The sequence below is a fragment of the Primulina huaijiensis genome, chromosome 4, assembly GCF_012295235.1.
Source record: "Primulina huaijiensis isolate GDHJ02 chromosome 4, ASM1229523v2, whole genome shotgun sequence".
Classification (NCBI taxonomy): Eukaryota; Viridiplantae; Streptophyta; class Magnoliopsida; order Lamiales; family Gesneriaceae; genus Primulina; species Primulina huaijiensis.
Window position 1 is genome coordinate 22,582,469 of NC_133309.1, and position 17,439 is coordinate 22,599,907.

General features: G+C 35.5%; 3 protein-coding genes across 4 annotated transcripts; all 3 read left to right on the plus strand.

Moving 5' to 3' along the window:
• Positions 1-2,728: 2,728 nt before the first annotated feature.
• LOC140974767 (U-box domain-containing protein 52-like) lies at positions 2,729-4,951 on the plus strand. Its single transcript, XM_073438249.1, has 4 exons — positions 2,729-3,093; positions 3,608-3,726; positions 4,001-4,119; positions 4,594-4,951. Exons 1-4 carry the CDS (start codon positions 2,835-2,837, stop codon positions 4,787-4,789), a joined length of 693 nt encoding a protein of 230 aa, XP_073294350.1. The 5' UTR covers positions 2,729-2,834; the 3' UTR covers positions 4,790-4,951.
• A 1,136-nt stretch (positions 4,952-6,087) lies between these two features.
• LOC140975463 (DEAD-box ATP-dependent RNA helicase 20-like) lies at positions 6,088-10,751 on the plus strand. 2 transcript variants are annotated; one of them, XR_012174969.1, is made up of 10 exons: positions 6,088-6,233; positions 6,755-7,422; positions 7,614-7,793; positions 7,878-8,039; positions 8,135-8,289; positions 8,674-8,766; positions 8,918-9,003; positions 9,076-9,302; positions 9,846-10,012; positions 10,138-10,352. XR_012174969.1 is itself a non-coding variant. In XM_073439191.1 (10 exons), exons 1-10 carry the CDS (start codon positions 6,103-6,105, stop codon positions 10,596-10,598), a joined length of 2,055 nt encoding a protein of 684 aa, XP_073295292.1. In that variant the 5' UTR covers positions 6,088-6,102; the 3' UTR covers positions 10,599-10,751. The 2 variants fall into 2 exon arrangements, 1 of the variants encoding a protein (XP_073295292.1); XM_073439191.1 differs by lacking the exon at positions 9,846-10,012 and adding an exon at positions 10,480-10,751 and having other exon boundaries at positions 10,138-10,371.
• A 1,574-nt stretch (positions 10,752-12,325) lies between these two features.
• Positions 12,326-12,982, plus strand: LOC140975464 (large ribosomal subunit protein uL15x-like). Its single transcript, XM_073439192.1, has one exon. It carries the CDS (start codon positions 12,372-12,374, stop codon positions 12,810-12,812), a length of 441 nt encoding a protein of 146 aa, XP_073295293.1. The 5' UTR covers positions 12,326-12,371; the 3' UTR covers positions 12,813-12,982.
• The last annotated feature ends 4,457 nt before the right edge of the window (positions 12,983-17,439 follow it).

Here is a 17,439-nt window from a genome sequence, read left to right on the forward strand (position 1 = left end):
TATATATTGCATGAACTTCTACGTTTTCTTTGAGTTTTGATCGTCGACTTTGTTGGGCAGTACCTATGGCTTGCTGCTAAGTATGGTGATGTTATGGGATGTGCTTAGATGTCGTTAAGTGGTCCGAGATGGGCCAATAGACCGCTGGATAGCAGGAAACGAAACAAGCACACAACCGCGCACATAGGGGATAGATCGTGGGTTTTCATGTCGGTTGGGTTGTAGGCTGGACCATGGCTCATGGTTAGGGTCTAGGTGGGGTCTTAGGGTTCTTGGGAAAGCTTGGTGCAGGTCGGTTAAGGGCTAGTTGGATGGTATAGGTGCTGGACTTGGGATCGAACCATGCACGCATGTAGGCTGTGCACGTCTAGGGCTGCGGTTTGTGTTGTTTGAGGAGATGTGGTGTGTTAGGGGCAAGAACGGGCTAGACCAGAGGCTTAAGTGATGTCTAAGGGTCAAGTCTAGGGCTTGGTTCGAGTTAGAATCGATAGGAAGTCGTACGGAACACGTAAGTGTCATAAAGCATGGTACGGGGTTTGGTTATGGTTCGTGCCTAGTTTAGGGCCTCGGACAGTAGGTTAGGATGTTTTTTACGTGTGGGTTGAGTCCCAAGTCGATTGGTACGTCCTAAGTAGTTCTATTTAATTCGAGAGTCGTATGTGTCCGAATGCAACTTAAGGTCTGTTTTGGGTATAAATTTTAGTATGTCAGGCAGCATGTCCGAGGACGATTCAACGAAGTTCACGATGTTCGTAAGTATGTATGACGTGCAAACTAAATTTTTTTGAGTTATGCGATTTGTCTAGGAGCCAAATTATGTTATGGTTTTGGAAGCCGGAGAACGTTCCGGGGACCTCTCCAACCTTCAGAGGAATTATGTTATGTTAGGGAGTGGACATCAAGTCCAAAGACTGTGGTGATCCCTACCGGTCCAGTACTGTGGTTTAGTTTGATCAAACAATTTATGTTATGTGCCACTTGTATTGAACAGAACTCTACGCATTTACGATTACGAGTATTATGACGAGATTTTATGAAAATGTTTATGTATGAAAGTCGCGTTATACATATTTATGTTTATATTATGCTATATACGAGCCATGTTTAAATTGCATGGATTTTTATTACGTATTACTTGTTATTTACTGTTTATGCATGCTGAGTCATTAGACTCACTAGACATGATCGATGTAGATGGTATAGATGAGGAGGCTGGAGGTGGTGACCGATGAGCAGGTTCGGGCCAGTGGTAGTGCAAACTCGAGGACTTTGTAGCTTACGAGATTTATTTATTCACGTTTTAAAAAACTATTTAATCTGATTTTATTGAACTGGTTTTGGTGACTAGTATGTTGAACTTTTTATACTATGTTAGATTTTTCAAATTATGGTGATTGTTTTAAATTTGGATTTTTATGGTTGTGGTTTTCAAACGTGAAGTTTAATATTAAATTTATTTTTAGTATGAACAGTGACCGTGTTTTATGTTAGTACAAGAAAGTTTTAAATTTTTCCGTAAATATTAAATTACTAATATTTTAAGACACGGTTCGTCACATATATTACATGTTTATTGACAAAATATATATTTATCATGTTATATTTTTCCACAACCTTACTTTAAGGTAAATATTGTGATTAGTCTGGATCTTTGACACTGGAATAATGTGCAGCAACTGAAAGTAGTAAGTCGAGACAATGATAAATCTTTTATCCGCAAAATGAAATTGCCTGTATAACAGGGTTCTAGGTTGACGGTAATCGGCTATAAGATACTACTTCTAATCAAGAGAATATTGCACTACAACTCTTGATAACAGCGAACGCAATATGCAGAACTTTCATGTACAGAGTGAACAAGAAGGGAATGCAGCAAAAATGCGAAAAAAGTATGAGCAATGCAGATGGAGGGATTATTTGTAGCCTATTCATGAGTTGCGTAGAAGGAGCACAACCTTATGGATATGAACAGAACTTTATGTGAAAAGCCAAGGGACGCACTGTTTGATCCGAATGTAGCGTGGCTACTGTGAGGGCTAAGGACGCACTGTTTGGTCCGAGTGCAGGTGGTAGACTAAGGGACACAAAGTTTTCGAATGGGTGCAATCTTTATTTCAAAATTTAAAAATTATTTTCCAAATGAATTTTGTCTAAAAAAACTTATACTGCAGTCAAGAGACCTCACCTCACCGGGCTGGCCGTGTGCGTGTGTTTCACTGAGATCCAGCCTATCAGCGTCTTCTCCCTTCCAAAAACTTCTGGTGTCCCTTGGACCCAAACCCTTAGCTCAAACTTGGAGCTAATAAAGAATACTATAATTGACTCTTTTTCCAATGTGAGACAACTCTTACTTCTTTTCATTCACTACTCACCATTTATCCAACAAATATTTCATTAATTTTTTAAAATTAATGTTTATTATATATTGAGGTTCACATTGATCCAAACGTGACTCTTGGGTCGTTATATATTTTAAAAAATTTGAGTTACATCACTACCACCAATTATAACTTTTGGTAAAGCGGAAAATGTCTGATCCTAAACTATGTTATATTGCAAGTCGCGCATAATTTGTATAGTTTAAATCTTTAAAATACACGAAATATGTTCTCAAGTCAAGATTTTTTCCTCGCCTTATGTCTAGAGTCTTCAAATAATTCTATAAACATAACCAAAAACTTTTTAAAGTCTTTTCAACCTCTAGTAGCTTAGAAAGCAACGACCCTTTTTCATCTTTTCATCCAATTTGTACTTATCTTCTTGTTGCATGAATCTCTGTTTTTTTGTTTTTTAAAAAAAGTAAAAAGGCAGAACCAGGAAGACCCTTAACATATATGGAAGGAGAGAAATCTATGTCAACAGATGAGGGGCAGTATCGTAATTGGCCGGCACCGTCGCCGGAAATCGTAGAGATCGGAGAAGAAAGCAAGAGCATAGTCACGAGCCGAGACGTAGGTGCCAATGATGTATATGTTGCCGTTGGCAAAAATGACTTGCATTTAGTCAAATGGGCACTTGATCATGCTATATCTCCCGGAAGTCGCGTAGTTCTCGTGCACGTTTTCGCACCCCTCACCTACATCCCCACTCCAGGTGCGTTTCTTACAGTTCCTTTCTATCTTTACTCGATGGTGTCGTAGCTAGGTTTCCAGGTTTGCACTCTTTCTGGTGACTATTTCAGGTGTTGTAGCTAGTTTGTTTCGGATTCTGATGTAAGGATAGTATTCCAATTTGAGATACAAATCTCTCTAACATGATCATATGGATATTTGAATCACGAGTCACGAGTTAACTTCGAGTCCACTAGATATTTATAAATTTGGAGTTCTTGCTAGATTCATACCCCAAGATTGTGTCTGTGTTCCGAAAAGAACCACCCCGATTCGCCATATGTCACGACGGAGTACTTCGGGTGCAATGGGGGTCTCTCGAGTGGATTAACAAGTTGGCTAAACTAAATATAGGATCATGAATCACACAACATTTGCTGAATCAAGACTTGCCTAAATGTTTTGGCATCCCATTTTAGCTAGGAACTACTTACATTCGAACCCGAAAATCGTCCCTAAAAGATGATCTAAACGTCGCCTGCAATTTTGTGTGGCAGTGGGGAGGCTGTCAAGAAGCCAGTTGAGCAAAGATCAGGTGCAGGTTTACATCAAGGAAGAAAGCAACAGAAGAAAGCATCTCTTGCAAAAATACATCGACATATGCAATGAATCCAAAGTATGAGCAGGCTGACTCCACTACAAGAAAATCTATATTCAATCACACTCCAATGACAACGTTTTTAAGAGAAACTGTTGTCTTTTTTTTAACAACAGTTGCAATGAAAACCGTTGTCTTTGTGCGTTTTTTTCTTATCAAAGACAACGGTTTTTAAAAAATCGTTGTCTTTTATGGGTCAATGATATAAAACTTACAGTTTGAAAAAATTAGGAAACGATTTATTCGTAGTTTTTCTCAGAAAATTATTGTATATATTATGTTTATGATGCAGATTCCGGTGGACACAATGCTGGTGGAAAGCAGTGCATCGGCCAAAGCAATATTAGATCTCATTTCAGTTGCTAATATCACCCATCTTGTTGTAGGTACCAAGCAATCACCCTTTACAAGGTAACCCTTATTATCTTTTTTTTTAGTAGGTCTCCTATCAATACCCATAAGACGGGACAATCTGATTTATATATGCAAGTTTCTGACATAAAAACGTGATATTTTTCATAAGTTGAGTTAGATCGGAGATCCGTATCACAAAATTAACCTATGAGACGGTCTCACAAGACTTTTGTGTTCTTTTTATAAGTAGAAATAAACTGTATAAATCAAAGAGTATGAAATATTTACAAATACGAGTTACGAGAGATGCCAATTTGGGTTCAGTCAATCGGACCGATCCAACCTACCTTAAAAAAAGATAAATAGTCTCTTATTTGGGTCATCTATAAAAAAATATTATTTTTATGCCAAAAGTACAATTTATTATTGTAAATATAAGCATGATTGACCTATCTCACGATGATCGAGTGTACGTTATATTTTGACATTATAAAAACATAGTATACAAATTATTTGGTGAATTGATGTCAGGCTACCAAGAAAGGGGGTAGGAAAAGGAGAATACATACAGAAGAAAGCACCAGAATTCTGTGAAGTCACAGTGGTATACGATGGGAAGAAGATGGACGGTCATCGCAAGGTGCACGAGGCTCGACGGCCACAGATCACTCGACACTCTGAAAGGAACTTCTTCGAGTGTGTGTGTTTTTCCGGCAAATTCGAATGACTATTTTTGTCCACTCTTGTGGTTAATTAGTTTATATAAGTTTCGATTTGGTGTAAAGATTTATTATAATTAGATCTCGAACACGAGATTATCTTTTCGAACTTTAGCTATAAATTATGGGTAAAAATCCTAGTTTATTTTTGTTGTATAATAAAAAAAATTGTAATTATATAGGTTTAGGTTTTTCATAATTTAATATTTAATTTATTCCTCGCGGTAAATTAAGCACTTGAAATTGTGAGGTATTTATAACCAGATGTTTGCAACAATTTATGCTTGTAAAGAAACGATTAAATTTAGATTACGAAAAAGTGAGGAAATATCAAAAGTGAGTAGTGTTTGAAAACAAAAGTGGAAATTGAAAACTAAAAGTGAGTAGTATCTAACAATTTATTTTAATACTAACTTTTACCAGAATCATTTTTATACAAACAAAATTATCATCCCGTCAACTTCTGGATTTCAATTAAATTAAGCAGAAACTAACTTAAAATTTAGGTTTAAGAAACGCACAAAACTGATTTTTGACGCAAAAGTCAATAATTACTTTTTTCTGAGAGATATAAACACTCTCTTAGTTTTTATTTATTTATTATTATTATTGTTGTTGTATATGACATTGAAATATTCTAGTTTTTTATTTGTTTTTTTAATAGTTTGTGATTTAATCTTATAAAATTTTTTAGTTATAATAATAATAATAATTATTTTATATGACATTGAAATATTCTAGTTTTTTATTTGTTTTTTTAATAGTTCGTGATTTAATCTTATAATTTTTTTAGTTATAATTTTTAAATGACTAAAAATTGCTGCCATACATGATATAGTCGGAGAGAATTTAAGTGGTACCTAGAAGTAATATAATTAATTCTAAAAAAAATAATTTAATATTAATATGATGTTTTCAAAGTAGAAAGGAAATTTAAATTAAGCTAGTAAATTAAATTAAATAACTTCAATAGTATGTTTGAATAAAATTACACAAAAATTCTTGTGAGACGGTCTCACGGATCAATTTCGTGGGTCGAATATCTTATTTTGCTTGGGTCGTCAATGAAAAAGTTATTTTTTATTCTAAGAGTATTACTTTTTATTGTGAATATCGTTAGGGTTGACCCGTCTCACAGATAAAAATTTATGAGATCGTCTCACAATATACCTACTCATAAAATTATGAGGAGAGTCAAATTTTCAAAAAAATTAGGGGAGCAAAGTATGAATACTTTAGCTCAAGGATTGAAATTACGAGTTTCGGTCGTAATTTGGCAATACTACGGGGAGGGATATGTAATTGGAGAAATCGAAAATGAATGACACGTTCGAATTCTTTCTGTTTCTACTTTTATTCCCGATTCCCTCTCAATCTGCAATCCATAACCCTAATGTACACCAACTACGATCCCAGGCTACAGGATGCAGCATCCTATCGCCAGCGCCGAAGGTATTTGCTTGTATTTTGTATCTATATATTTGTTCTACCGCGTATAAGTATTTATCTGTGAATTTTTCTAGTTAATTCCAGGTATATTGTATCGATTTAGCACAATTCTGTCGTAAATATTGTTAATTGCTTTGTGATTTTGTGAATTTAAGTATATTATGTTTGTGTACCTTTAATTGGTTATGTGTTGTTAATTGTTTTGCAAATTTTGTTCCTTTTGATTATATTTTGCTTGTGCGGTTATTGTATTCGGGTTATCCCTTTTATTACGATTTCGTTTTATTTCCTTTCAATTTGGAATGTTTGGGCAATTGAGCAAATTGATATCCATATATTTGACTGATGACATAAGTTTAACGGGGAGAAGGTACTCCATTTTCATTGGGTTTTCCTTTTCTTTTCCTTTAAATGTGTGATATTTGAGCAATCGATCAAATTGATGTTTTTATTTACATTAAAGTGAGAGGGTACGGTGATTGATGGCTTTCCTGATGGTGCTATTATTTCATTTTGTACTGCAGCGGTTTCATGGGACAGCCGCCGATAGAGATTCCTCCTCCAGTGCCAAGTGTTGGGCCCCCACCCAGCTATGATCGCGGCAGAGGTCATGCTTCTTATGGAGCCATTCCCGTGGTACCACCACATACAGCGGTTGGTGTAAGAGCTGGAGGAGGTAGTGTTGGTTTAAGTGGGTATCCTTCTGTTGATCACGGTGTCGGAAGAGGGTATAATGTGAGCTATGGTGGTGATTTTTCCGACAGGGGCAGGGGCGGAGTCGGAGGTCGAGGATTCAACAATGGTGGCTTTGGAGATAGGAGAGGTGGCGGAAGAAGCCATGACAGTGGGAGGGGAGCCAGTGTCTCTGGAAGGGGTTTTAATCCAGGTCATAGTAGGGGTAGGAATGTTGATGAATTTGGCAGTGGGCGTGGTGCTATCCGGGGCGGTTTTGATGGAGGCCGTGGTGCAAGGGGGGGTAGGCCCAGGGGTGATGACTTAGATTATGTTAATCTTCCAGAGCAAGACTTTAGAGGCTTAGTTGGGTTTAAAAAGGATTTTTATTTGGAAAACCCATCCGTCAGGGCAATGACCGAGCTAGAAGTTTCGTTGTATCGTGCAAGGCGGGAGATTACTGTTGAAGGTCATGATGTTCCCAAGCCAATTAGAATTTTTCAAGAAGCAAATTTTCCTGGTATGTATTATTTATTATATCAAGCCAACTTTTCTGCACTAAATATTTCATGATGACCAGTTTAAGTTGCACATAAATTATTGTGTCTGTGTTAGTTTAACCATTTTGCATGTTCCTTTATTTTATTTTACTTTTTGATTATTAACTTTTTAGTTGCTTTAGTTAAGCTTATGAACTTATTTATTTTTCAGATTATTACCTGGAGGTCATCTCAAGATTGGGCTTTGTTGAGCCAACTCCTATTCAATCCCAAGGATGGCCGATGGCTTTAAGGGGTCGAGATCTAATAGGTATCGCTGAGACTGGTTCTGGAAAGACTTTGGCATATTTGCTTCCTGCTTTTGTTCATGTTAGTGCTCAACCCAGGCTGAGTAAGTCCTTCTGCGACTTTTATTCATGCATTCCTTTTATCTGTGTGCATATCAATCTTGTGATAAAATTAACTAGAATAACAGGACAAGGTGAAGGTCCAGTTGTACTAGTACTAGCACCTACTAGAGAATTGGCTGTTCAGATTCAAGAAGAGGCTGTAAAATTTACTTCATATGCAAACATAAGGAGTACTTGCATCTACGGTGGTGCCCCAAAAGGTCCACAAATTCGTGACCTTAAAAGAGGTATCTCACATTTTTCATTTGTTTTCAATATTAGTTAAGACTTCGGAATGCTGATTTTTATTTTTTTATTTTTGGAAATTGCTTGAAAATATCAGGAGTTGAAGTCGTCGTTGCTACGCCGGGCAGATTGATAGATATGCTAGAAGCGCAACATACTAACTTGAAAAGAGTGACATACCTCGTACTGGACGAGGCTGATCGTATGCTAGATATGGGATTTGAACCTCAAATCAGAAAAATTGTTTCTCAGGTATTGAGACAGGTTTCTGTTTCATTTACAAGTGCAATAAATTTGTGTCTAGTTTGACATTTATGACCTCGTGGCTGGATTTTTGAAAACGGCCTCAATGACATGAAAAATAATGCATGGCAGTTCTATGTCTTCATTTTAATAATCTAGAGAAGTCACATGTTGCTCATGTATTGGTGCTCCTTTATGATCTTATTGTATGAATTTGATTCACCAATTTTTGCATACTATACTTTATAATATGTTGGAAAACTGTAATATAGAAATAGTAGCAGTCAAAAGAAAGATCATAAAAACATGATATGTTATTGAACTACTTTTATCCCCTTACTGGTTAAAAGTTAACTGAAAGTTTAGAGGTTTAATCATTTTCACTCAATGCAGATACGTCCTGACAGGCAAACATTGTACTGGAGTGCCACATGGCCAAGGGAGGTAGAGACTTTGGCAAGACAGTTCCTGCGCAATGCATACAAGGTTTGTCTTTAATTTTTCATAGTAACCATTTTATCTGTTGTACAAGGTCAGAGCGATCAGCTTGAGTGCTTCTCCTTAGAAAGATTGCTAGATTGTATGTACTTTTAGTTCAATACATGACATCTTATCTTATAACGTTGATGTGTAACAGGTTATCATCGGGTCACTGCATCTGAAAGCAAACCAATCTATACACCAAGTTGTTGAAGTTATGACTGATTTGGAGAAGTATAACAGGTGATTTTGGTTGCTACACACTGCTCTTCTCTTGGTACTTCTTTTGTTGCTTACTTAATAATCTTTCTGCAGGCTGATGAAATTGCTAAAAGACTTGATGGATGGAAGTAAGATATTAATTTTTGTAGAGACAAAGAAAGGTTGTGATCAAGTCACAAAACAGATGAGAATGGATGGATGGCCAGCTTTATCTATCCATGGTGACAAGACCCAGGATGAAAGGGATTGGGTCCTGGCTGAGTTTAAAAGTGGCAGAAATCCGATAATGGTTGCCACTGATGTGGCAGCTCGTGGTCTTGGTAGGATTAATCTCATAGCTTAGGAAATTTTTAGTCTCACATTTTGGTTTTCCAAATATATGGGCACGTCTCCCGGCTGTCCTCCATGTTCCTGAGAATAATGTGGTTTGGGTGCATAAGATGGTGCTATCGTGCGTACTGGCTGCTACCTAGAGAACTTCGCTGTTGTTCTTGAGTGGTGCCTTTAATGTCAGAGGAGGAATCACTGGTTGGATTCAGGATTTGAGTTTATTGTATCCCTTGAATTGGTCAAATTGCCCAGAATTAGTTTAGGATTATTTTAGAAGTTGGTTGAATAGAAAGGAGAATAGCGATTTAGACTGTTCCAAATGATTCCTCTTCATGGTATACTGACTTAAGATATCAGCTTCTTTAGACTGACGCAAGGGACGAGGTTTAACGATGTACTATTCCTCTATTTTAGGCTAGGAAATCATAGCTTAGTGAATTTTTTGATTTGTGCTGTCTTTGGTATGCGCTGATCATTTCGACTCTTAACTTAAGAAACCTAATTTTTATTTATTGGACATTTTCTGCATGCAGTGTGCTCCTGCGTGTCTGAGTAACATAGTTGAATTTCATGCACCCATCAATCCACACTCGGGAAGCTGGCAGTCTTGAAAGCCGGTTGACTCTCGCGAGATTGTACATCATTGGAATTCGATTTTGAATTGTAGTGGAGGAACTGCTCCTTATCCCTGTAAAGCTAGGTAGGCACCTCTAAAGAATGTGTTCAATCTTTTGTTCGAACAGCTTGGATCTTAGGAGTGCAGGGATAAGGGGATTGTCCAAGAATGTCTACATCTGATGCAATTTTTCTCTGTGCTGCTTGTAGATGTGAAGGACATAAAATGTGTCATAAATTATGATTTCCCAACATCTCTAGAGGATTATGTCCACAGGATTGGTCGAACTGGTCGTGCAGGAGCTAGGGGCATGGCTTTTACATTTTTCACTCATGGAAATGCCAAGCATGCAAGAGAACTTATAAAAATCCTGCAGCAAGCAGGGCAAGTCGTTCCTCCTCAACTCTCTGCTATGGCACGAACCGGTGGCTCTAACATGGGGGGTAAGCATTCTAGAGTTTCATTTCTCAAAATAGCCTTTCTTCACTTCACTTGGAAATTTTCAATATCCTTCAAGGGTTTGGTTACACACTCGTTAACTTTCTTGGCAGCTTCTGGAAGCAACATCCGAGGACGCGGATGGGGACGTGGACGAGGAGGAGCTTTTGGCAACCGTGGTGCGGTTACTGGAACCAACACTATTCCTCTTGGTGGCAAGAGGCCATGGTAGATTTTACTAAATTATTATTTGCTTGCATTAACTGGGAAAAAATGACTTGTTTTAATTTGCGTAGTGCTGAAAGTGTGCCGGGTTAAAAATATGTTTGTTTTGCCATGAAGATTGGAAGAATACACTTAAAGATTATTATAATTTGTGCTATAATCTGTGTGTTTGTCGAGATGATTGGTGTAGTCATCTCGCTCCTGTCGCCTATTATACGGTTAGTTTATGCTACTCCGCGAATCTCGAATCCAATGGATTGTATTGTATGGACTCCATATATCAGCACGAGTGCCAAATACCTCGTTCCAATATATGAATTTAGGTTAGAAAAGACGTAAATATAAGTATTTCAAGTCTTGTGTGGTGTTTGTTCAAACTCCCAACAATTCAAAAAACCATATGTTTTTCCCATACGCATTAGTAATAAACTACTAAAATATGTTTAAGTTGTATTTTATACATCATTGTTCGTAGTCTCTTCATTTGTTAGGTTGTAAATTTTAAACGAGTTTTGAATTTTACTTGATATGATTTTAAATATTAAATATTTTGATGGGCTTGTATAGAAATTGAGGGGTGTCTTACGAGTTTATATTTGTGAGACGGGTCATTCTGATTCATAAATTTCGACGTCTCATGAATCAATTTTGACGTTGTATCCATTAATTGTATCCCACCCGATAAAAACCCTTGACTTTATTGTGCCAAATATGACAGGCTTTATATGCAATTTGTAATTTTTTAAATGCTGCTCTGACATCCCTTGGGACATGAAAAATTCAAAGATATTATGATCATTGAACAGTGGTGAGATCTAAATTTTTTTGTATATTGAAAAATTATGTAGCTTTCTGCTTCATATGGTTATAAAAAAAAAAATAACAATAAAGATACAATAGCAGCTCTCCCAAACAAATTTTAAAACAATCGAGGTAGAGGATAATTTCTCAAGACAGGTTTTTGATTATTATTATTATTATTTTAAAAATAAATAAATTTTAAGTTGGGATTTTGGTGTGTACAGATTCGATTCGAATACGATGAAAATTTATTTATATTTTTCAAATTCAGTTTGAATTTGGTCTCGAGTATGGATAAAAAGATTCGAGCATATTAATGAGCTATTATTCGAAAATAAATATATGAATTACTCGAATTTTATTGATTTAATATATAATTATAATATGTCAATAAAATGTTAAAACATCGTCTTATCTAACAAAATAATTTGGATTTTAGTTTTATTCGGAAAAAAGTTTGAATTTAAAGATAATTTATCATTTGTTATTTAGCTTTTGAGACCCCTCTCATGTGAGACCGTCTCGCGGATTTTAATCTGTGAGACGGGTCAACCCTATCCATATTAACAATAAAAAGTAATACTTCTAGCATAAAAAATAATACTTTTTCATGGATGACCCAAATAAGAGATCCGTCTCACAAATACGACCCGTTAGACCGTCTCACACAAGTTTTTGCCTTAGCTCTTATGCCTTCATATTTATGGTGAAACTTAAATTTCACTTGATATGGAAAAAAGTTAAATGTAATTTAGTGATAATAAATAAAGTAATTGAAATTACTTGTAAAACCACAATTTTTATTTATTTTCAAAAAAAATAAAAATTGTGGTTTTACAGGTAATTTTTTAGGTTGACAAGGGTAACATCGTAAATAGTACACATTTTTTGAAACCCTAACGCAGCTGAGTCCGGTTTATATAATCTCCTCGACCATTTCCTTTCCGCCCAAATTCTCTTCCTCCAGCACCGCCGCAAAATGACTACCAGATTCAAGAAGAACCGCAAGAAGCGCGGCCACGTGAGCGCCGGTCACGGTCGTATCGGGAAGCACCGGAAACATCCCGGAGGTCGGGGAAACGCCGGAGGCATGCACCACCACCGGATCCTCTTCGACAAGTACCACCCTGGGTACTTCGGGAAGGTGGGTATGCGTTACTTCCACAAGCTCCGCAACAAATTCTTCTGTCCCACGGTGAACGTCGACCGACTCTGGTCGATGGTACCCCAGGAAGTGAAGGACAAGGCGTCGAAGGACAAGGTGCCATTGATTGATGTGACGCAGTTCGGGTACTTCAAGGTTTTGGGGAAGGGTTTGTTGCCCGCGGATAAGCCCGTAGTGGTGAAGGCGAAGCTCGTGTCGAAGCATGCGGAGAAGAAGATTAAGGAGGCTGGTGGCGCCGTCGTGCTCACTGCTTGATTAGGGTTTGGTGAATTACTGTTTTTATGCATTTTGATTAATTTCGAAAGATTACTTTTTGGGTTTTGTTTCTTGAAGATTTTGAAATTGAACTGCTATATTAGTATGAATGTTTTGAAGAATTTGAAATTGAACTGCTATATTAACATGAATGTTTTGATTTACAGTCATTTCTTGGTTTAGATCTCTTTAAATGTGTGAATTGATTAATGGGGTCTCAACAGTGCGATGATGGGGGAAAATTATGCTTTTTGGAAAAATATTTCTCGTGGAATTTGAAGTTTGCTATAATAGTTGAAGGTTATTGTACATTACTTGCTTTGCATGAATGTATGTGCTCATAAATTATTGTAGCTCCTTAGAATAGGCCACAGAGCGGATTACTTGGGACATATTAGTAGATGATTTTTGAGTTTTTGCTACCTGAATCCGGAGGATTGAACTTCCATTCCATGGTTTATTCAAAACAATAGCTGCAATTCTTGGTATAGAGGCCATCTTTGATGCTTGACAAGTTGAGTATACGCACCAGTATTCTAGTCTACGAAAATCATATTCGAATGCAACTCATTCGAAGTTGGGTGGCAATTGGCATAAGAGCACTTTACTCTGTTTGAACTAGTTTTATGTTGTATCTAACGTGGATTTGAAAACCTATTGATCAAAAGTAAATTAAATGATAATTTGTTAGTAAATGAAGATGAGTGACTATTTTCTTGCGTTTCTTATCGGATTCATCCTCCTTGTATCAATGCGCACTGCACTCCGTCGTCAACAAGGTGTGCCCTTTATCAATGGGTATCACCTGGACTGGCCTTCAAAGTATAAGGCTGAGTCTTATTATTCATTGAGCACAGGCCTGTATGTTATGGTTTTTGATTAACTAAGGTGTAAACTACATCTAGTTCCAAGTTCCGAGTTCGGCGATGTAATTCACGGTTACTCTCTCTATTATGACTGTGCCCTTTTAGTAGCACGAAAGTATTGGAGTTGATCTTGACTTGTTTTGCGCTTGGGTTTCATTTCTTCTCTGTGTAATGCCAATTGGTAGGTCTCAGCAAAGATAGTTGCTAATACTTTTCAAAAGATTTGATTCAAAAAATAGTTTATTACATCAAATATTGTATTTCTTAATTAATCTTATTTTTGAACTAGAAACATTGTTTACTTTTCTTTATAATAATGTATTGCAATAAAGTGGTGTTGTACACAAATTATTATTAAACTTGTAAATTTGATTGGTTGTTTTTTACAAAAAACTAAATCAAAATAACTAAACTAACGAAATAAATATATAAAATAAAATTTTCGTAAAATTTTGATTTATTTAGAATGTTCAGTTTTAAGGGGGAAAAATTGAATAATGGAGAGAAATTGGTCGAAAATTTTAAATTTAGTAGTCGATTTATCGAGGAGCAAATGAAATTGCTTATAATTGGGCATTGGCTCGATTGATTTCTATGAACTTGGCTAAATCTATGCCTCCTAAAAATGTGAGATTTATTTGAATGTATATTTATCAAGACAAAAACTATGAAAGAATTTATAATAAAATTATTATATAAATTAATTTGGAAGATATTTCATCGTTAGGTTTTGGAAAACTTGTTGAATTTGCATGGGATAATCTTGTCAATTAGGTTCTTGGATTGATGATTAAAATCTCCACTTGTTAACAAGCCAACTTAATTCAAGTAAATTCTTAATTTAATCTTTGATCAAGTGAGGGGTTCTCACCTGTCTTTATTTGAGGGGGTTTTTTCCTATACCTATAAATTTGATTGGATCCAAAAATGATACATTGCAAGAATCGGAAACGAAAGAATCGGTTATGTTTTTTATATAATTTTCTCTTATAGATAGACTAAAAAATCGATAAAAGCTCTCACTTTGCCTCTCTTTTTCGATATCATTTGAAATTTATTCTTAAAATGTTTTCTCAAAATGAAGTCCTTCCTCAAAAGTAAAGTCATTAATCCTAAATGGAATAATAATAATATTTTTTTAGTGTCAATAATATTTCTCTTAATTTCTTAGTGAGATGTTTCTCGAGCTTTGATTTGCAAAAATAATAGATTTATTTCTCGAAACAAATTGAAAAATGCTCTATATCTTCAAAATTTTTCCCTAAAATTCCCAATATGAGAAGCCCAAACAAACCCCATAAATTCTCGAATCGCACCCGAAAATGTTTGAAACAGCTGAGGCCAAAAAAATTATTAAAAAATTATTATAATATACTTAGTGACAAAAAAAAAAGTTACATAATTTATATGTATAAAAAGATATTGGTGGGGACACCGAACATTGTGGAATGTTATGGTGAAATATATTGGAGATAGTGATAGATAACTTAACGGGTCGGTTCGGCTCGAAATCGGGTCAGAAATGACTCGTTAAGCTTGAAACCAGAACTAAAATTGGTTCGGTCGTATCGGTTTTGGAATAGCCCCAAATCCATTAATAAATGATTTGGGGTGTTTTTTTTTTAAAAAAATATAAACTAGGAACTGGAAAATAAATAAAAAAAAATTAAAATTGTTTTTATGGCTGTTGGGCTACACCTTTTTATAATTGCATTTTATGCAATTTTTTCTCACCTTCTTAAATTTAATTATAAATGTAAGTTCATATTTCAACATTTTTCACACAACAATTTCATCTTTCTAACTCAAAATTTCTCTATACTCAATCTCTTATTTGCTATTATTTAATATTTAATCTACACTTTACATTACATATTTACATTTAATAAATTTATTTCAACGGTGTCATTTTCAAATAGTAATGTCGGTGGCCGTGGTGGAGGTGCGGAGCAGGGTGTGCGTACAATGAATTTGGAATTTGGTGAAATATTTGGCTACATTCCCAAATTTGACAAAGTTGAACTCCGGCCATGATGAGGAAGAGGCTATGAAAATGCCAAACGAAGTTAGTGGGTATTTTCAAACATCGTCACTTGCCGGAGCAAGCAACTTCATAAAGAGGACGATGACGAGTCGTGCAAAGTTTGGGATAACTTCGAAATTAAAAAAAAAAAAAAAAAGAAGTGTGAACTACTCTTTTGCCGTGTGTAAGATTTGAAAATTCATATATTCTTATAAAACGGGTGGTAATATCGATGTTACCGGAACTTTGTATTTTAGTAAATTGTGATGAATTTTAAATGTGGACATCCATATTTGATTCATATTTATCTTATTGTATGATTTATTTTCTTAACTCATAGTACTTAATAAAAATTATGTTTTTTCAAAACTTGAAAGAAAAAATGAGAATATTCAATATTAGCTTCCTGCTGTGACGGTGATCACCTCCCTTGCGCGACCAGCTCTGTCTCAAATTTTCATTATTTCGTCTCACGCTAGGATGGTCGAAAGTTATAGCCCTAGCACGAGATGTTATATTTTCATGCATCAAATCACACCAATGCGCGTTGGGACGATAAAAAATTACCGTCCTAGCGTGAAATTAGTTCGGACCGGCTTGGAACTTGTCCATCCACTACCTATTCGGGTTGTGAATCGGATTGGTTCCAAGATTATAATCTTGGAGCCGAAACCCGTTCATGACCAGTCCCGACAGGTTCTGGCACCGGTGGATATGAAACTAGTCGGAACCGTTAATCCGTTAAGCATGCGTAGATAGTGAACTCAAATTTATAATTAAAAAAAAGAAAAAAAATTTATAGACCGCCTCACGGGTAAATTTTATGAGACATATTTCCAACACGATTCCGTTCATAAAAAAATATTACTTTTTATGTCGAAAATATAATTTTTCTGTAAATATAAATCTGATCAACCCGTCTCACAGATATAAATCTGGTAAACAGTCTCACATTAGACTTAATCTAAAAAAATTGAATATTATCTTAAATAGTGAGAATATATAATATAAGAAACAGAAAATTATATTTAATATTTTATTTTTCTATGTGTCACCATGGAGATGGGAGATCTTTATGGAGAGTAATTAAATAACATTGGACAAAGCGTCGTTTGTTGCGTGGACGATTTTCGGTATGATTATTAATTTTAATCCTAAGAAAACTTTTTCAACAATCAAATTATGTTGTGTTAACCATTATGTTTTGTTTATATTTTAATTTATAGTTCTTTTCACAAGATGTTCAGTTGGATGTGATAATAGTTTTTTTTTGCCTAGTTTGAGCATACTCGAGCTATACTTTGAGCATACTCGAGCTATGCAGCCAAAATATACAAAATATANGTGAGACGGTCTCACGAGTTAATTTTGTGAGACGAGTATTCTATTTGGATCACCAATGAAAAATTATTACTTTTTATGTCAAAAGTATTACTTATTATTATAAATATGAGCAGTTTTGACATATCTCACGATAAAAATCCGTGTCCGTGAAATCGGTTCACAAGAGACCTATTAATATACATATATTTAGTACCTAGCGGAGGTTGGTTGTCGATATAGACATCTCATGCATCGACATCCTTTTGTCCATTAATAAAGTTGCAAATAAAATACTAATGTGAGCCAATTAATTATATCTAATAATGGTAACACTTTGGTAGATTCCATTAATATTTGTCCACTCTGATATGGTTTCTTTTCAAGCTTTCTATAATATATGATTATTATTATTATT